Source organism: Rhinatrema bivittatum, chromosome 17 (genome assembly GCF_901001135.1).
Source record: "Rhinatrema bivittatum chromosome 17, aRhiBiv1.1, whole genome shotgun sequence".
Lineage (NCBI taxonomy): Eukaryota > Metazoa > Chordata > Amphibia > Gymnophiona > Rhinatrematidae > Rhinatrema > Rhinatrema bivittatum.
The window spans coordinates 1,120,956-1,141,427 of NC_042631.1; the positions used below are offsets into that span (position 1 = coordinate 1,120,956).

The 20,472-nt window shown below is 51.2% G+C and overlaps 1 protein-coding gene across 1 annotated transcript in view; it reads right to left on the reverse strand.

Annotated features, from left to right (window-relative positions):
* The window catches only part of DGKZ (diacylglycerol kinase zeta), a 187,695-nt gene that overhangs the window by 45,360 nt on the left and 121,863 nt on the right, over positions 1-20,472 (reverse strand). The window contains 15 exon segments of the mRNA XM_029583064.1: positions 506-617; positions 701-774; positions 859-921; positions 5,733-5,788; positions 8,756-8,834; positions 9,284-9,424; positions 10,609-10,722; positions 13,719-13,779; positions 14,415-14,497; positions 14,578-14,673; positions 15,095-15,166; positions 15,814-15,930; positions 16,959-17,030; positions 17,421-17,489; positions 19,822-19,878. Coding sequence (XP_029438924.1) covers positions 506-617; positions 701-774; positions 859-921; positions 5,733-5,788; positions 8,756-8,834; positions 9,284-9,424; positions 10,609-10,722; positions 13,719-13,779; positions 14,415-14,497; positions 14,578-14,673; positions 15,095-15,166; positions 15,814-15,930; positions 16,959-17,030; positions 17,421-17,489; positions 19,822-19,878 — 1,266 coding nt within the window.

Here is a 20,472-nt window from a genome sequence, read left to right on the forward strand (position 1 = left end):
TGACCAAGGGAAAGGCATCCCACAGGCAGCAGTGACCAAGGGAAAGGCGGCCCACAGGCAGCAGTGACCAAGGGAAAGGCATCCCACAGGCAGCAGTGACCAAGGGAAAGGCGGCCCACAGGCAGCAGTGACCAAGGGGAAAGGCGGCCCACAGGCAGCAGTGAGCAGTGACCAAGGGAAAGGGCGGCCCACAGGCAGCAGTGACCAAGGGAAAGGCGGCCCACAGGCAGCAGTGACCAAGGGAAAGGCGGCCCACAGGCAGCAGTGACCAAGGGAAAGGCGGCCCACAGGCAGCAGTGACCAAGGGAAAGGCATCCCACAGGCAGCAGTGACCAAGGGAAAGGCGGCCCACAGGCAGCAGTGACCAAGGGAAAGGCGGCCCACAGGCAGCAGTGAGCAGTGACCAAGGGAAAGGCGGCCCCCATAAGCAGCAGTGGATAGTGAAGAAGTGAAAGGCGGCCCCCAGGAGCCTCGGGTTATGATGTCTGGAGAATGAAGGATGTACCAGCGATGCCATGGTGAAACCAATGACTTCAATGCAGCCGTCATCGTGCCTCTGGGGCTCAAAGTCATGGTGTTCCCCCGGGTTGCCCCATGGCATTGTGCCCGCACAATACCTGTGAAGCAAGAAGAAAGATGTTTCTACCCATGGCAGGGAGACGAGGGCACTTGAGACAGAGTGAGCCAACGCAGCTCTCACCTGGGGATGTTCAGGAAGACCAAACACTGCAATTTCAGTTCCTGGATCTTTGCAGTCAGGTCTGTCTCATCACACTGGAGAAGTGAAAGGCGGAGAGTTAGATCACTGGCGGGGCTCGGCCACCCGAGCACCAGACGCTCTCATTCCCCTCTACTTACCACCACCTTGATGTGCTTCGCCAGGTCCCTGGAGCTTCCAGTGAGGAAATCGGAGAAGGCTGTCTGAGGAAGCAAAGCAAGAGAGAGCTGGAGTTCCCAGGCAGGAAGCCAAAGTCAAGCAAAAGACAAGAACAGCTCTCCTGCAATGCTCTCTGACCTTTCTGCCTCCTTTCCCGGAATCTGCTTTTTATTTTTTTATTGTAATTTTCTGTCTGGCAGCTCCGCTGTGTGTATAAGATCAGGCTGCACCGCACAGACAGCTGGGAAGTCCCCAGCTGCGAGGAATCAAGCGGAAAAATTCCAGACCACATGCAGCGAAGTTCTGCAAGAAAAGGCTCTCCCATGAGCCCCAGCACATTGTGCTCCTGACCCTGCATGTGATTCTGAAGATACAAGTTATATCATCCTCTGAGAATCCAGGAAGAGACAGAGAATATTATCCAGCAGGCTTTCTCCGCGCCTGTCTCTTCCTTACATCCAAAGCCCCCTGTGGCCGGTGGAAAAGCCCAGCTGCAGGATCATGGCCGCTGTCACCTGCTTCCACACCCCGTATCATGTGGCTTCTTCTCTTCTCCCACTCACCCCCAGTCCCCCCCCAATGACTTCATTTGCTAAGCTGGAGCCACAATTTCAATGCCGAGTGGCTCTGACCTGTTCAGTAAAATTATGAAGTTAGCAGCACTGAGGAAGCTTACGGGCAGCTGAGGGAGCAGAAGAAGCTGCACAATCGGATGGATAGCTGGGGAGGGCAGGAGGAGGAGGAGAGGAGAAACGGGGAAAAGGAGGTGCTCAGGTACACAGGATGAAAGGAAGGTGATATGAGGAGGAAGGAAAGAAACAGAGGGAGAGACAGGTGATAGACTGTAGTGAGAAAAGAGGAAAGAAAGGAATGAAAAATAAGAGAAAAGGAGGAGAAAAGATAAGGAAAGGAACGAAACAAAGAAAAGAAAAACAAAAAATTGTCCAGACCCAAAAAAGAGCAAGAAAAGATTTCTTCTTTGCCCCCATTTCAGAGGTAATTTTCAATAGGCCACTTAACTGGCAAATCAAGCAGCTAGCGCTTTGCACCGGGTGGTAAAGCCACGCGTGGATGAGATTCCATAGATAGAACGGGCCTGCAGATCTCACAAAGCTCTGCCACATGTGGGCATCATCAACACAGGAAGGTGCAGGAGCTTCTGGAGGCTAAATGTAGGCTCTTAGATAGGAAATTGAAAGCCAGATCTCAGACGTGCTTCCCGCTCCACGTGCACGCTGAACTCCACTCTTCATGAGTGGATGAGACAAAGGTGCAGGGAAGACGGCTTTAGATTTGTTAGGAAAGGAACATTTGTTCTTACTTGCTAATTTCTGTTCCTGGAATACCACAGATCAGTCCAGACAAGTGGTTTTTGCATCCCTACCAGCAGATGGAGACAGAGAATAAAATCTTTTCAGGCACTGCTATATAACTGAAAGTGCCACCCGCAGTCCTTCCGTATTGACCTGTACGCATTCAAGATGCCCACCCCCAAGACTCAAATGATTTTCCATCTGGGGCAAGCAAAGAATCAAAGTTGGAGGCCCATCATCTTCAACAAGCATAATGAAAACTTTCAACCCTGTTTAACATATGCACAATCTTTGTAAACACTGCATTATCAACATCCAGAAGCAAGGAAGAGGACAGGCTTCGAAAACAAGGGGACGGGCTTCTGGACTGATCTCTGGTATTCCAGGAACTAAAATTATCAGGTAAGAACCAATTTTCCTTTCCTGTTCATGCCCAAGCCCCTCTACACTGGGCGGGATCCCAAAAGACCTGCATGTAACACACTTTCGCCAACAATAGCTTTCTCTGCTGCCCGAACATCCAGGGAGTAATGCTTGGTAGAAGTATGCAGTGAAGACCATGTCGCCGCCTGATAAACCTCCTGTGGAGATAGCAGCTGACACTCCGCCCAGGAGAATGCACCTACAACCCCTCTGGAACCAAATGACCCTTAAAGAGATCGGCTGAAAAAATCACTTCCTTCAACCATTGCGAAATCATGCTCTTAGAAACTTTACATCTTTTCTTTGCTCCACTGAATAAAACCAAGACATGATCTGACTGCCGAAAGGCATTAGTGATGTTAAGATATTGCAACACAGACCGACGAACATCCAATAAGTGAAGCTCCTTCGCATGCAGTGTATTTGATGCCAGGTGTGGAAATGCCAGCAACTTCACCGTCTGGTTGAGATGAAGCATGGATACAACCTTTGGCAAGAAGGAAGGAACCATAAGCAACAAAATCCCATCGTCTACAATCCGCAGAAAGGGATCCCTATACGATAAGTGTTCTGGCCTAGAACAATAAGGCTTGAAGTTCTGAAATCTGCCGAACAAATCATCACCAAGAAAATGGTCTTCAGGGTAAGATCCTTCAAAGAGAAAGTCTGTGATCCTATTGCTAACCCGAAAGGAAGAGCTTGAAACTGAAAATGCTCCCCTAGCATCATGAACCTCAGAAATTTCTGATGGTCTGAACGTATGGGAATTTGCAGATAGGCCTCCATTAAATCCAATGACGCGAGAAACTCTCCTTTGCAATCCGCTATCACAATCCGCAGCGTCTCCTTAAGAAAGTGCAGCACCCATAGTGCTGCACTGACCTTCTGCAGATCAAGAATGGGCTGAAAGGTGCCCTCCTTCTTGGGATCCACAAATTAAACTGAGTACCTTCCTCACCCTTGCTCATTTAGGGGAACCAGGACAATTGTGTCCAGGCACTGCGGGCTCCTATAACATGTCCAGTACCGCTGACCATTTGACATGGGATGTGCAAAAGGAAACCATATAAGCCTCTCTGATCGAACAAGAAAATTCTAAGGCGTAGCCATCTCTTATCACCTCCAGAACCCATTGATCTGATGTGATCTTGGTCCACTCCTCAGAAAAGAGGGCTAGTCTTCCATGGAAGAATGGACCGGCCTGCCTTCACTAGGAGGCCTTTCCTCCTCTGGCCCCCTGGCTGGAACTATCCCAGGAAGGTCTACATGTCCCCCAAAAGGGCTGCTGCCTTCCCAAACCTTGCTTCTACGTCAAAGTGGAAGAATTCCAATTGGAGCAAAACCTCTTCCTCTCTCAAAAGCAAGAATGTGGTGGAAAGTTCTTCTTGCTGGTCTTATCTTCGGGCAACTTATTCGCTTTTGAATCCCCCAAATGCTTCATCAACTGTTCCATATCTTCTCCAAACAACAGCTTTCCTTTAAAGGGGAGATTACACAGCTGCGCTTTAGACCACATATTTGCCATCCAATTCCGCAATCACAGGAGTCTCCATGCTGCCACCGCGGTAAACATATTCCTGGCTTGACATGCGGACCATGTCATACAGGGCATCCGCCACAGACCACACCTGCTTCCAACTGAGCAGCCTGGTTGGAATCAGTCGCGGTTGGAACCAGACGACTTCCCCTGGGCCTTCTACACCCAGCACAAACAAGTTCTCTGCATCAGGCTACCACAGACTGCCACTCGAAGGCTCAGAGCCAAGACCTTAAACAGCCTCTTCAACAGGAACTCCAAGTTCCGATCCTGGACAACATTCAGTGCAGCCAACCCTGCAATGGGAATGGTTGTCTTTTTGGTCACCTCTGACACCACCACTCCAAGGTCTCCAAAACTCCAAGGTCTCCTCCAGAAAGGGATACAACTTAGCCATAGCCCTGGCTATCTAGATCTGCCTCAAGAGAATCCCACTCCTCGTCAACCAGCTTCTTCACCTTCTTGGGCAAAGGAAAAGACTATGGTGATCCACACAGCCCTTCCAGGACAGGGTGCAACCCTTCATTGTCCAAATCCTCCTGCGTGACCTTGATCCCAAGTTCCTCCAGCACATGGAGAATGAGAGGATGTAGTTCTTCCTTACGGAATAATCACACCACCCTAGGGTCATCCCCTTCCGCTAAGGAACCTTCTCCGCATCAGCCACACCACTTGCCGGTGCATCCACAGGATCATTGCCTGGATCATATCCTGGACCCTCCTGTAGACCTTCACCTTCTGAATCCTCAGAGGTCTCATCTTCACCCTATGGATGTCCCAGTACCAGGACCCAAAGAAGACCCCTGATCTTGTCTGCGTGGCTGCTCTAAACCTCTTAGCCGAGCTTTGGGACCTCTGGGTGAACACTTACTCGCTGCTTCCCTTTTTGCCAGATAGGCCTTATAGAATAGCAGGACAAAATCTGTGGAAAAGTTCTCAGAACCACTGGATCCCTTATCCACAATGTCCTCATCTGACTCCCCAGCGTCCTCCAAGGAGTGCTGATCCACTTGAGAAAACGAGGGAGGAGACTCCCTATACTTCCCTGCATTTGAATGCCTTCTGCCACTTGGAAGCAACATGGCCGTAGAAGATATATTGGGGAAGGGAGTGTGGAAGAGATATTGGGGGAAAGACTGTGGAGCAGAGGGAAGAGATATTGGGGAAGGACTGAGGAGAAAAGGAAGAGATATTGGGGGAAGGATTGAGGAGCAGAGGTAAGAGATATTGGGGGAAGGATTGAGGAGCAGAGGTAAGAGATTTTGGGGAAGGACTGTGGAGCAGAGGTAAGAGATATTGGGGGTAGGATTGAGGAGCAGGAGGAAGAGATATTGGGGAAGATTGAGGAGCAGAGGAGAATGTGGAGGAGATATTGGGGAAGGATTGAGGAGCAGAGGGAAGAGATATTGGGGAAGGATTGAGGAACAGGAGGAAGAGATTTTGGGAGAAGGATTGAGGAGCAGGAGGAAGCGATATTGGGGGAAGGATTGAGGAGCAGATGGAAGAGATATTTTGGGAATGATTGAAGAGCAGAGGAAAGAGATATTGGAGGAGGAATTGAGGAGCATAGAAGGATGCTTACCCCAGCGTAAAACATTTTATTTCGAAACCGACTGTTGAATTTCTCAGGATTTGCCTCTGGGAAGAAAGGAGAGAAAAAAAGAGATACAATGAGAGGCAGATGGGAAATGCTTTCAGTTTTTCCTTTGTTTATTTGTTCATGAAGATGAATGCAATTGCCTCTTTTCCTGACTGCTTGTTGTACTGGAAAGATACTGTTTTGCTTGAAAAATCAATAAAGATATAAAATTCAACCCCTTCATCTGCCCCTCCCGCACATAAAAAGAGAGACTAACATAGCAAGGAAGAAGGGAAGAAAAAAACGGCCAGACATTTAGAGAGCAAGAATGCGACCGACAGCAAGGAAGAGAGACAGAAAGAGACAGCCAGAATGATGTTTGGATTCTATCATTACCCCAAAATCCTGCACCTCTAGTTATGAAAACACTGCATCCACAGAAACTCTCCCAAGGGGTGCAGGGCAGAAATAGGATACTTCCCCTTACTGCTCACCCTCCAAAAATAAAAAAAGAATATTTAAATTCTGGTGCCACGTCAGTAATAGCAACACAAACTCCCTCCACTGATAGGCACTCTGTAAAATAGCACAAAAGCCTGGAAAACTACACTCAGCAGCAGTGTGGCAAACCAGCACTAATCCCCAGGATTCACGTGACAAAACTACTACCCATGAAAAGGCAGCGCTGCAAATATTCTACAGGCCCTAGAAAGTGCAGACTGAAAAAACAGAACACGCAAAACTACTATAGATGCCTACACATACAGAATCCTTAGCTCAGTTACATACAAAAAACATAAGACAGAAGAAGTGACCACAAACAGAAATATGCAGACAAAAACTGAACTAGAAACCCCAAGTTGACTGACTGTGCATACAGAAATGCACTTCCTCCTAGCAAACCACTGGTGAGATATGCATTCTGCAGAGACTTACAGCAAGTCAGAGGGGGGAGAGAAAGATGGACAGCATTCACTTTTTCCAACCCATAAGACTTCCCTCTCTGGGTAAGACTGAGAGCACATGAGGGCACTGTAGAGACCGGGCAGTTGCTGTGAGGGTCATAGAGAGCCTGACCAGCTAAACACTGTACATGGGGTTAGTGAGGGCAGGCAAGCTGCAGCGAGAGAGGTATATAACACTGAAAGCAAGATGGTACATGAGAGCAGGATGGAGGCTGGGATAAGAACAGTGAGGGCAGTATCTGGGGACAGTAGGAGGCTGCGTGGAGGTCAGTGAGGGGAGCACATGGGGACAGTTGGAGGCTGCGTGGAGGTCAGTGAGGGGAGCACATGGGGACAGTTGGAGGCTGCGTGGAGGTCAGTGAGGGGAGCACATGGGGTCAGTAGGAGGCTGCGTGGAGGTCAGTGAGGGGAGAACATGGGGACAGTTGGAGGCTGCGTGGAGGTCAGTGAGGGCAGTATCTGGGGACAGGTCGGAGGCTACATGGAGGTCAGTGAGGGCAGTATCTGGGGACAGGTCGGAGGCTACATGGAGGTCAGTGAGGGGAGCACATGGGGACAGTTGGAGGCTGCGTGGAGGTCAGTGAGGGCAGTATCTGGGGACAGGTCGGAGGCTGCGTGGAGGTCAGTGAGGGCAGTATCTGGGGACAGGTCGGAGGCTACATGGAGGTCAGTGAGGGAAGCACATGGGGGCATTTGGAGGCTGCGTGGAGGTCAGTGAGGGGAGTACATGGGGACAGTTGGAGGCTGCGTGGAGGTCAGTGAGGGGAGCACATGGGGACAGTTGGAGGCTGCGTGGAGGTCAGTGAGGGGAGTACATGGGGACAGTTGGAGGCTGCGTGGAGGTCAGTGAGGGGAGTATATGGGGACAGTTGGAGGCTGCGTGGAGGTCAGTGAGGGGAGTACATGGGGACAGTTGGAGGCTGCGTGGAGGTCAGTGAGGGCAGTATATGGGGACAGTAGGAGGCTGCGTGGAGGTCAGTGAGGGCAGTATATGGGGACAGTAGGAGGCTGCGTGGAGGTCAGTGAGGGCAGTATATGGGGACAGTTGGAGGCTGCGTGGAGGTCAGTGAGGGGAGCATATGGGGGCAGTTGGAGGCTGCGTGGAGGTCAGTGAGGGGAGCATATGGGGGCAGTTGGAGGCTGCGTGGAGGTCAGTGAGGGGAGCATATGGGGGCAGTTGGAGGCTGCGTGGAGGTCAGTGAGGGGAGCATATGGGGACAGTTGGAGGCTGCGTGGAGGTCAGTGAGGGGAGTACATGGGGACAGTTGGAGGCTGCGTGGAGGTCAGTGAGGGGAGCATATGGGGGCAGTTGGAGGCTGCGTGGAGGTCAGTGAGGGGAGCATATGGGGGCAGTTGGAGGCTGCGTGGAGGTCAGTGAGGGGAGTACATGGGGACAGTTGGAGGCTGCGTGGAGGTCAGTGAGGGGAGCATATGGGGACAGTTGGAGGCTGCGTGGAGGTCAGTGAGGGGAGTACATGGGGACAGTTGGAGGCTGCGTGGAGGTCAGTGAGGGGAGTACATGGGGACAGTTGGAGGCTGCATAGAGGTCAGTGAGGGGAGCATATGGGGACAGTTGGAGGCTGCGTGGAGGTCAGTGAGGGGAGTACATGGGGACAGTTGGAGGCTGCGTGGAGGTCAGTGAGGGGAGTACATGGGGACAGTTGGAGGCTGCGTGGAGGTCAGTGAGGGGAGTACATGGGGACAGTTGGAGGCTGCGTGGAGGTCAGTGAGGGGAGTACATGGGGACAGTTGGAGGCTGCGTGGAGGTCAGTGAGGGGAGTACATGGGGACAGTTGGAGGCTGCATAGAGGTCAGTGAGGGGAGTACATGGGGACAGTTGGAGGCTGCGTGGAGGTCAGTGAGGGGAGTACATGGGGACAGTTGGAGGCTGCATAGAGGTCAGTGAGGGGAGTACATGGGGACAGTTGGAGGCTGCGTGGAGGTCAGTGAGGGGCGCATATGGGGATAGGTTTGGGGTGTGCAGGGAGAGTCTTTAGGGGAGGCAGTGCCTGTGAGGTCAGCAGTCACCCCCCATCTTAAGGTTATAAGGATTCACAGTACCTCGGGACTCATGAAACTCCAGTGTCACTCGTGCATCAAACCCTAAGCTGAAATAGTTATTGAACACATCCAGGGGCAGCTAAGGAAAAAGAAGCAAGGCAATGTATTAGCAGAGCCCTCCCTCACCATCCTTTGCCCCCTCCCCTCCCCTATCTGCAATCCCTTTCCTCTCCTCCACTCTGGTTCTCCCTCGTTTGCCAGTGCTTTCCGCCCTTCATTATTACTCCCCGCTATTCTCTCCTCCCCCTCTAATGCTCTCCCCTCTTCTCTAGTCCTCTCTCTCCTGCCAGTGTAACTTCCCTTCCCTCTGCTGCAGTTTCCTGCTCCTCTTGCATTATGCGCTGGTTTCTCCCAAGCTTCAGCTGACATTTTAGGGGTGGCTGTGCGTGGGGAACAGTCACCTGCTACTTTAATGGAAGTGAGCAAGGGTCCTAGCACAGAGCACTAACAACACCGCACATCATCTATTGTGCCTACCCCCTGGCATCCAGTACCGGCAGAGGGCTGCGGGAAGGTAGGAGCACCGACCTTGTCCGTTGCTGTCTCATCCCGGTCTTCGGGGTTGGCCTCCGGGTTACTCTCCACCTGAAGGTTCCAGCGGTCCAGCTGCACGATGTTTCCGTCCTCCACATGTGACAAGATCTTAGACAAAGGCTCGTCGGTGTATCCCTGTGGTGGTGGCAATCAGAGGGAGAGGCTTACTGATGCACCTGCCCTGCTGACTGAGGAGTCGGGAGGGAGGTTCAGGGCGACTGTGATTCCTCCATTATCAGCTGGGCCCTGAAGCCAGACGGGTCAGCACAGTCTGAGGACTGCCTACAGAGCATATGGCCAAAAGGGGAAGGAGCTCCAGAGGACTGGACATGGGACTTACAGATATAGTTTTGATTTTAAAATTATGCATGTAACTTCTGTCAGCAAAGGTGCAATGCAGCACTCATCAGGTGTCACTGTGTGCAGGTACATTTCTCAGGATAAGTTTCCAAGTAGACTTCTGTGTGATGTTACAAAATTACCCCCACTAACAGGCCGATACAGTGAGGCGCGCTCAGCCGTGCGCACTGTTTAACCTGCAATTGGCTACGCGTTTTCGATGCACGTCTATTACCCCTTATACAGTAAGGGGTTTAGCGCGTCAAAAACACGCGGCCAACCTCTCCGAAATCTAATAGCGCTCATCACATGCAAATGCATGTGATGAGCGCTATTAGTTAGTCCCTGGGATACTGAAAATAAAATATGCGCCAAGCCCAAGGGTAGGCGTTAATTTCTGAGCAGTAAAGTGTACAGAAAAGCAGAAAATATCGTAGCGATATTAAGTCGGAGGAACCAAAACTTAAAAAAAAAAGTAAAAAAAAAATCTTCCCGCCGATCACCGGTTAGCAAAACGGATGCTCAATTTTACCATCGTCCGTTTTCCCAAACCGTGGCTGTCAGCAGGCTCGAAAACCGATGCTGGTAAAATAGAGCACTGGTTGTCAGATCCGCTGATAGCCAGCAATACCACTAACTAAGGAGGCGCTAGGGAAGCACTATTGTCCTGCAGAATCACACGCCCAGGAGAGGTGCCTGGGCTCTCTCCCGCATTCCTTACTGTATCGGCCTGAAAGTATAGCCTGGCTGGTATTTGCTCAGATTCCTGTGGAGGAACAATGACATCTTATGGGTGATGCAGGAACTGCTCTGCAATTCTAACATCTAAAGATGAATTTTTTTATTATTTCACAGAATAGATTAGAGCTGCAAGAATTATTTCTCCCACCCAGTGATGTCTTGGAGGTCTCCTGAGCTGACAGAAATACAGAAGGACGGCACTCAAGATGCTCATGCAGACCTTTGCACTGGGCACTTACCCCACCCCAGTTCAGTGTCCTGGCGAGGTCATTTCCAGTACCCAGAGGAAGGATAGCCACAGGAGGCTGAGGGTTTAGTTGTAACTGATCCAGGATGGAAAGGATCCAGCCCACCTGCACAGGGATGCAAAGAAAGAGACCACCATAGAGATCAGAATGACAGTCCAGGGTGGGGAGATTCTGCTAAAATCTAAAGGACCTCAAGAAATGCAAGAACTTTCATGTTCCTTAGCAGAAAATCTCATCAAACCAAGCTCTGATGGAGGATCAGTGCATGGAATTTCTACATGTTTGCAAGTTTGAGATATTCATTTGTAGATCATCACTTAATACAGCTGGAAACAATGGATCTTTGATTTACATATGATAATCCCTAGTGCTTAGCTTTGTCTTGATTATTGAAGAGGACGGTCCCCTTAGCAGGAATGGGGAGCACTGAGGTCCATCTCTTCCACAAACATAGAATATGCATGGATTCCTTGCGTTCTTCCCACAGGCTCGGCTCTTGCATGGATTCCTTGTGCTCTTCCCACAGGCTCGGCTCTTGCATGGATTCCTTGCGCTCTTCCCACCGGCTCGGCTCTTGCATGGATTCCTTGTGCTCTTCCCACAGGCTCGGCTCTTGCATGGATTCCTTGTGCTCTTCCCACCGGCTCGGCTCTTGCATGGATTCCTTGCGCTCTTCCCACCGGCTCGGCTCTTGCATGGATTCCTTGCGCTCTTCCCACCGGCTCGGCTCTTGCATGGATTCCTTGCGCTCTTCCCACCGGCTCGGCTCTTGCATGGATTCCTTGTGCTCTTCCCACCGGCTCGGCTCTTGCATGGATTCCTTGTGCTCTTCCCACCGGCTCGGCTCTTGCATGGATTCTTTGTGCTCTTCCCACAGGCTCGGCTCTTGCATGGATTCCTTGTGCTCTTCCCACAGGCTCGGCTCTTGCATGGATTCCTTGTGCTCTTCCCACCGGCTCGGCTCTTGCATGGATTCCTTGCGCTCTTCCCACCAGCACGGCTCTTGCATGGATTCCTTGTGCTCTTCCCACAGGCTCGGCTCTTGCATGGATTTCTTGTGCTCTTTCCACCAGCTCTTGCATGGATTCCTTGTGCTCTTCCCACAAGCTCGGCTCTTGCATGGATTTCTTGTGCTCTTCCCACCGGCTCTTGCATGGATTCCTTGTGCTCTTCCCACCAGCACGGCTCTTGCATGGATTCCTTCTGCTCTTCCCACAGGCTCGGCTCTTGCATGGATTCCTTGTGCTCTTCCCACCAGCACGGCTCTTGCATGGATTCCTTCTGCTCTTCCCACAGGCTCGGCTCTTGCATGGATTCCTTGTGCTCTTCCCACCGGCTCTGCTCTTGCATGGATTCCTTGTGCTCTTCCCACCAGCTCGGCTCTTGCTTTTCATGTTCTGGTGGACACAGTTATCAGTTCCTTTTTTTGTGTAAAAAGCAGTAGTGAACTCCAGAAGCAGGCGATATCGGGAGGCCTGAGTTCTGTTTAACAACGGAGCGGGTGTGCCAGAGCCTGAGTTTTAAGATGGCAAGTGTTTTGTTTTTGAGGTGTTTGTTTATAGTGAATAAGCAAGTAAATTGAACTTATGGGTGAAAACGTGAGCGCCCGCTCTTCAGGGTTTTTTTCCATTTTTTATCTCCTTGATTTAAAGGGAAACACTGAGGCCAATACTCAGCCATGGGGCATCTGGGTAGGTTAGCTGGATAAACTTATATCGGACACTCAGTAGCTCGGACACCTCACTATATAACCTTAGCTATCCGCACATTAGCCAGATAACGTTATCCAGTTAAATTTAGGGCTGATGTAGAGATATCTGGCTATATCAGATGGATAATCCTGAAAACTGTGGTTTATCTGGCTAACTTAGCTGGATAACTGTCCTGCCCTGTCCCAGCGGTCAGACCAGTGGGATTTTAAGTCTGGCCCTCAGCTGGACAAACGGCTTTCAATAATATCCCCACGCTTTTTAACCACGAACCATCATGTGAGCAGCAGTAGCCATCCTGGTCCTCTCCCTGGCCCTGAGCGCACCATTCTCAGCCAACATTGCTAGGGCAAGTGCTATGGGCCAGCAAAGTGGGGACTTAGGAGAACAATGCATGCTGATCCTCTACTGATGCTCCAGAGTCTGAAGCTTTGCATCGCCCATTATAAACCAAGGAAAAATATTACATCCTTGACCAGAAAGGCCCTGCTAGCAGCAAGAACTCTTAAGAGTAAACAAGTGCGAGTTTGTGGGTAGTCTCAGCTCTAGCAAGTGAGGGAGCAAGAAAGCTCTCATTCTCTTTGCCTTGAAAGTGATGATTAGTACGATTATGTACACTAAGGGACAGGTGACATAAAGAGAGGACAGGTCTGGAGACATTTTCAAACACTTAGATTCCAATTTTCCACCATTACCCAGTATTAACCAGCTAAAATGTAGCCAGATAAGAAGAGACAGATCTGGGAGGTGTTCGGGGGGCTGCTACAATTTATCTGGCTGTGCTGAGCTTATCCGGGTATATTCGGCGACAAACATATCCGGCTAAGTGCCGCTGAATATCTGGGAAAAGTCACCAAGGTTGCTTTGCACTCAGCAATCCACTGAGCATCGTGTTAAGCCATGAAACTCGGCCGTCCATGCTATCGGCGTTTCCCGTCTCAGAAAAGGGCTCGTCCTATGATTGTGTGCGATGATGTACCTCCATTGTCCACAGGTGTTCTCAGGGGCAGGAAGCAAGGCACGGAGGCAAGATTTTCACATCTATGCATGGTATTTTCAATGGAAAAAGTAGCCACATATCTCTGCAGGCATTTCTAATCTGAAGCAGATTTCAAAGGGAAGGCCTGCAGGACCTGCAATATTGCATTATTGTCCTCATGCACATTCAGGCAACTTAACGTCCACTTCTACTGGGGGCACCCGCCCCATGCAGAAACTGGGGGGCCGGAGGAATATTTCAGGGGCCGCACGCATCTTATGCTACAGCTCTGTTCTGCAGGCGCCTCACCCACATAATGCAGGGCAAGAGTTTTAGGGAAGCAAGGTATACAGGCCGGGGAGGGGGAGACAGAGGGAAGGTTGACACGGGGTGATGAACCCCATTTTACTTACTGTTCCATCTCCCCCGCATGCCAAAATGCGTAAAGTAGGAACCTTTCGATACATCTCCAACCTGCAGAGGAAAGAGAAGCAGGGCAAAAAGGTTTAGCAGAAACACCAAGCCGGGAGCAGCACAGCCACTTCCTGAACCATTCTTAGTCCCATCTCGCATTGTCCTAATCTATCTGACCTCTTAGGTGCTTAAACTCTGCAGGATCAAAACTGAGACTTCTGTTATAACCATGCTCTTAAAATCCGCTTCTCCAAGTCTCTCTTCAAGGCATTTAGCCGGGTAAAACTTCCTTCGTGTGTGCGCTTTGAGCTGAGGGGATGAAAGTGCTTAGTGGGAGAGGTAAAACAGCTCCAAATGTCCGTCTGCTATTTTCCCACTCCCCCACCCACAGAAACAGCAAGTGCAAAGGTCAAACAATTTAATAAACAACTCAACCCCCCCCCACCTCGTTAATTAGTACAACACCCCCATGGGAAGCTCTGAGGATGGTCACGGGAGCGGCTGTGCAAGCCAAGATCTGCAAAACCTCTGCTCAGCAACAAAGCAAATATCAGGACTGAATGAGAGGCCGCTCACAGCTTGGATATTTTGCTAAGTCACATTTCTGGGTGTTTGCTGCATTTCCAGGGCTGGGGGTAGCTGCGATTAGAGAGGTTTTAGGGCTAAGGAGAAATGACAGCAGAGGCAATACTCACGCCTCCTTGGGACCAGCCTGGCTGAGGTCAAAGACTTGCCGTGGATTCAGGTACCACAGGAAGGACTGCATGAGCTTCGCTCCCTGCACAGAGAGAGGACAGCATGAGGCAGGTCAGGGCCGAGGGAGAGCCAACAAGAAGAGACACCAGCAATGGCTCTCACCTGGTTCCCGCCACTTTTGGGATTGACAAACACAAGCAGCGGTTTCATGTGTGCAGACGGCGAGGATTTCACGATAAAGGGCCTCCAGCGTCCCTCCTGCAATAAGTGAGAGACAGATGTTGTGACTGATGAGAGTCTCTCCGAGGCCCCAGCTGCATGAGGCAAAGCGATCAGAACAGCTCGGGCCTTGCGGTCACTGGCAGATTGTGGGCAGCTGGAGGGGGTCCTTCTGGGAGGTGTTGCTAAATTCATCATTTTCTGCACATAAGTAGAATTACTGAATATGTTGTAGGATTGTCTTATTATAGACATGGAAATGTGTTAAGGAGTGTGTGATACTAAGAAGACATTTCGGGGTCTGATGCTTGTTGTTTGCACGCAAACTGAATAAAGATTATTCTGTCCAAAGGATAAGAGTGATAGAAAATGCCAAGCCTGGAGGATAAGAGGCTTTCTAGCATTTCAGGCTCATAGGATAAAGCTTCCATTCTTAGCAGATCCATTCCTCCTCGCCTACCTCTGCTCCCTTTTTACTAGATTTCCTTTTGAATGAGGTTCTTTTCTTCTTCTTACTGGACTTCAATGAACTCTAGTGGAGGAAAGAAAAAGACAAACATATACAGACGTCTGCACTGGGAAGGACAGAGGGACACGGAGATAGAGAGATCCTGAGACAGAGAGGTAGCAAGAAAGAGACAGAAAGACAGAGAGCGAGAAACAGAGAGAGGCTGAGAGAAGAAAGGGTGCACGACCTCAAATACCGTCACACAAATTCCACGAGTACTGATCCAGTGCTCTGAAACCTCTCTCAGGCAGAGCTCTGGCAGTCCCCGCCTCTGCTGACACATTGCATCTTATTCCACATAACGGGTACTGATCCAGTGCTCTGAAACCTCTCTCAGGCAGAGCTCTGGCAGTCCCTGTCTCTGCTGACACATTGCATCTTATTCCACATAACGGGTACTGATCCAGTGCTCTGAAACCTCTCTCAGGCAGAGCTCTGGCAGTCCCCGCCTCTGCTGACACATTGCATCTTATTCCACATAACGGGTACTGATCCAGTGCTCTGAAACCTCTCTCAGTCCCTGTCTCTGCTGACACTGCAGCACCTCCATACTGGTGCTGACACATTGCATCTTATTCCTTTCTCAATCAATAGCAGCTGATGCACTTCTTCTTTTGAGGGTCACAGTTTACCAGAGCTGATTACAACCTGAAAACCTATAAGATCCCTACCTGGGGGCGGCGAGCTCGGATGATCCAGGTGGGTGGTACAATCACAGCAGCATGAGCCCCGAGTGAGCAGGGATCTTCGATCTGATGCAGCATGAAACATGAGACCTTATTGTGGTACTGAACGGGAGAGGAGAGAAGGGCGAGAGAGAGTGGGAGAGGGAAAGACACAGAGTGAAAGAGAGTGAGACCTCAATTAAAATAACCGAAACATCATTCAAAGAAATCACCACAGAGATACTGCAGGCTACTCAAAAGAAGTGCTGACAGATAAAATCCTGCGGGATGGAAGAGAAACTCAGTGTGTGGGGCTGTATTTATGAGCTTTCCACTATCCATTTCCAGCTGTTAGCAGCAGAAGCCAATGCTGCAGGAGCACTGGTTCTGGGTGATGGGAATGGGGAGGCTGTGTGGTTGCTGGGAATATCCTGATACACACACACTGCCAGCCCTCCCACTTCAGCTCATTTTCTCTACCTCTGCCAATATCACAGGCTCTGCCTGCTCTCGCAGCTCACGTCCCCATGCCTGAGCATCCTCCATACTTGTCCAGTGATGTTTTTTTTTTTCACTCTCTTACATTTGTTTGTCCTCCTACCTCTACTGGGACTCCCAGTCCAGAAAGCTGTTGCATCCATCTGCCACCCCTTCTGTGAAGAAATGCTGCTGACTCTGCTCTGTCCTGTCCAGTTTCATACCATGACCTCATGCATTATTTATAGCTTTCAGCTATCACATCTCTGCACTCCCTCCTCTCCTCCAGGGAGGTCCATAAGGTTTATGGGCAAGATTCTGCATCATTTTTGTAGCCTCTGCTCTATCTTTCTGAAGATGCAGTCTCCAGAACTGGTGCACACTTGTCTTATCGGTTCCATTTCTGCTGGCTGCGCCTCTCCCTGTGCAGGAGCGCAGGCTCTGGGGGAGCCTCCTCCTCTCACATGAAGAGGGGCTCAAGCCTAGCTGTGGAGGAAGAGGCTGGATGAGGGGATAGGGAACTCCGGTCCTGGTTGGGTTTTCAAGATGTCCAATACACAACTCCTGCATCCTCGTTGTGGATACCCCAGAAACCCGACTAGCCTGTGGCATTTGAGGAGCGGGGTTGCCTAACCCTGGGGTAGAACATGAGAAGCAGCAAAAGGCTCGCTCACCGCTTGCTTACACCAGGAACAACTTATAGCCACAATCTCCTTGCTATGGAAAGCAAACTTCTGCTGGAAACCCTGCAAAAGGAAGGCAAGAAATGTCTTCAGGTTAGGGGCCCTTCCACAGAGCCTAAGAGAATAATATCCTCCTGTCTGCAGGAAAAGGAAGGGTTCCTGGCTGGCAGCGTCTCCACAGGCAGCAGCAGCAGCAGCAGCTGGCGCGCTGATGAAACCGCGTGAGGGGAGATGCCCAGCTCCCTTCATCCTAGGAGAGCGGCATAAAACGGGGGCTCTGAGTGCAAGTCTGACCCCCGGGATGAACCGAATGAATTCCCCATGGGGCTGGTGGTGCTGGTGAGAGAAAGGAGCTGGGAAGGTGTGGGGCCTGCGCATGGCAGTGACTGAGGGTGCACAAGGTAAGCTGGAGAATCCCTCAGTACGTTCGCAGGAGGCTCCACCTTCTCTTACCTTTCCGCACTGCCGGCACTTCCCATCCTGCCGCCTTCGGTGAACCCAGTGATGCCGGACAAATGTTGGCTAGAGAGACAAAGACACATTGTTAGTTTATTTATTTTCTCAGAAAGTTTGAGATATTCCTAATGGGTAAAAGCTCCAACTCTATGAGGAACATCTCAAGAATAACTCAAACATTCTTAACTTGCCAAAATCATTTTCAGCATAACTTAAGCACAGAGTTCTGGAAAGGTGGCTGAAACCTCATGAATCTGTGCCATATCCCAGCTCCGGCACCTCAGGCTGACCAGGGCTGCACACATCACTCATGGCCTCTTGATGAAGGAAGACCTCATGTCACCAAAGGGAACATGTATGGTGGCTCTGGAGGGAACGGCACTTTGTGGGCCACCTTCCTTGGCTAGAAGAATATTGCACAGGCTCTGAAGGAGGCTGTAGCCCATAGTTCACGTTCTTGGGCCAGAGAAACATCACTATGTCGCTGAGTTTTGTAGACCACGTTCCTGGGCTGGATGATCCCTGGACAGACCCTAGAGGAGAAGGCTGTAGTCCGTGATCCACATTCCTCAGCCAGAGAAATATTGCCTAATCCCTGGTCAGGCTACAGAGGATGCACAGAAACAGACTGAGACAATTGATAAAAATGATTAGACCCATTCAGTCTGCCCAATTTCACTCCTATTGCATTGCCTTGGGCCCATGCTGTGGTTTGTGGTTCTGGTTTTGTGGTTGGGAGAATATCATGGATATTCTTGGGCTGGCTCTGGAGGAAGCTGTGGTTTGTGGTCCTTGTTCCCCAAGTGCAGTAATCTCACTGTGATCCCTGGGCTGGCTCTGATGGAGGCTGTAAGTGCTGATCCATATTCCTCAGCCAGAAAACATTATCAGTGTGTCAAACCACGGTTTGTGCTCCCCATCTCTGGGCTGGAAGAATATCACTGAGAGCCCCGGGCTGGCTCTGTCTTACCGAGATCCCCGGGCTGGCTCTGTCTTACCGAGATCCCCGGGCTGGCTCTGTGTTACTGAGATCCCCGGGCTGGCTCTGTCTTACCGAGAGCCCCGGGCTGGCTCTGTCTTACCGAGATCCCCGGGCTGGCTCTGTGTTACCGAGATACCCGGGCTGGCTCTGTCTTACCGAGATCCCCGGGCTGGCTCTGTCTTACCGAGAGCCCCGGGCTGGCTCTGTGTTACCGAGATCCCCGGGCTGGCTCTGTCTTACCGAGATCCCCGGGCTGGCTCTGTCTTACCGAGAGCCCCGAGCTGGCTCTGTCTTACCGAGATCCCCGGGCTGGCTCTGTCTTACCGAGATCCCCGGGCTGGCTCTGTCTTACCGAGATCCCCGGGCTGGCTCTGTCTTACCGAGATCCCCGGGCTGGCTCTGTCTACTGAGATCCCCGGGCTGGCTCTCGTCTTACCGAGATCCCCGGGCTGGCTCTGTGTTACCGAGATCCCCGGGCTGGCTTCTGTGTTACTGAGATCCCCGGCTGGCTCTGTGTTTACGAGATCCCCGGGCTGGCTCTTGTCTTACCGAGAGCCCTGGGCTGGCTCTGTGTTACTGAGATCCCCGGGCTGGCTCTGTGTTACCGAGAGCCCTGGGCTGCTCTGTCTTACCGAGAGCCCTGGGCTGGCTCTGTCTTACCGAGAGCCCTGGGCTGGCTCTGTGTTACTGAGATCCCTGGGCTGGCTCTGTCTTACCGAGAGCCCTGGGCTGGCTCTGTCTTACCGAGAGCCCTGGGCTGGCTCTGTCTTACTGAGATCCCCGGGCTGGCTCTGTCTTACTGAGATCCCTGGGCTGGCTCTGTCTTACCGAGATCCCTGGGCTGGCTCTGTCTTACTGAGATCCCTGGGCTGGCTCTGTCTTACTGAGATCCCTGGGCTGGCTCTGGATGGGGGTAACAGCTTCCACAGGTTCTCATCCTAGACAGGACTCACTTTTCATCACCTGCACAGAGCTCTAATCTGTCTGTTTTTGTCTCAGTGGAAGCGACGGTGCCTCACAGACCACGCATATGGCAGTGACCCCCGACCCAGGTGCCCATACTGGCAATGGGAGCTGTGAGCACCCCAGAGAGTGAGGTGAGACGTGTGGGAGTCAGGCAGTGACAGAGCAGGACCTGTGGGAGCTGCAAGGGGACTGATGGGAACTTGGCTTTATTTAGTCAAGCACAGGATTAAGTAAAGAAGCTTCCAGCTGGAAACAGAGAGCCAGCATAAGGGACCCAGGGCAGTACTGAGAAAAGTGTCAACTGGGAAGAAGAATGCGAGCAAGGTAAAAATAAATAAGCAAGAGAGCAGCTAAAACATGAACATTAAATGGAACAGGCAGGAAGGATCAGCATTCGCTGCAGCAGGGCACGAGCTATGACCCATGAGCCTCCCACACCCACACTCTCACCTCCCGAACATTGCGGGACCCAGATTCCCGGAACGAGGGCTTGCACCGGAAGTTAATCTGCAAGGAAAAACACAAGGTGGGTAAACTGTGGGTGAAGGGGAGCAGAGCACCGGTCCCCTCCCTTTCCATCACTGCTTCCAAGGAGGGAGGTGGAGCAGCGTTCGCAGCGCTACCCTGCACCCTCCTGACGCAGCTCCCAACAAATTCCCGCCATTTCGGAGGTTTCCTCCTACTCCTGTGAACTTCCAGCTCACAGAGCCTGGCCTGGTGATTTCTTCTGCTCCTGGACCAGGGCGGGGAGAACGCACCATGGATCCTTCTGGACCTCTGCAAGCGAGGGCTGTGAATGTGGCCACGAGCCGCCACCCTTACCCAACGCGGGTGACAGACCACGTGTCACAGAGACAGTGCCACGGAAGCCAGCAAATCACAAACTCAGTCTAAGAAGATGTTCTCAGGCATTTCCAAACTTTATCCAAAGGTCGCCTCTTGCTGACACGTCTCAGATCTGTTCTGAGGACGCCACGGCACCATTGATCTCAAATTCGTTTATTGTTTTACTTGTCCCGGCAATATAAAAACAGCAGATTTAAATATAAAGACGACACAACAACACAGCAATGCTACATTACTCGTCCTTTGCCATCAGGG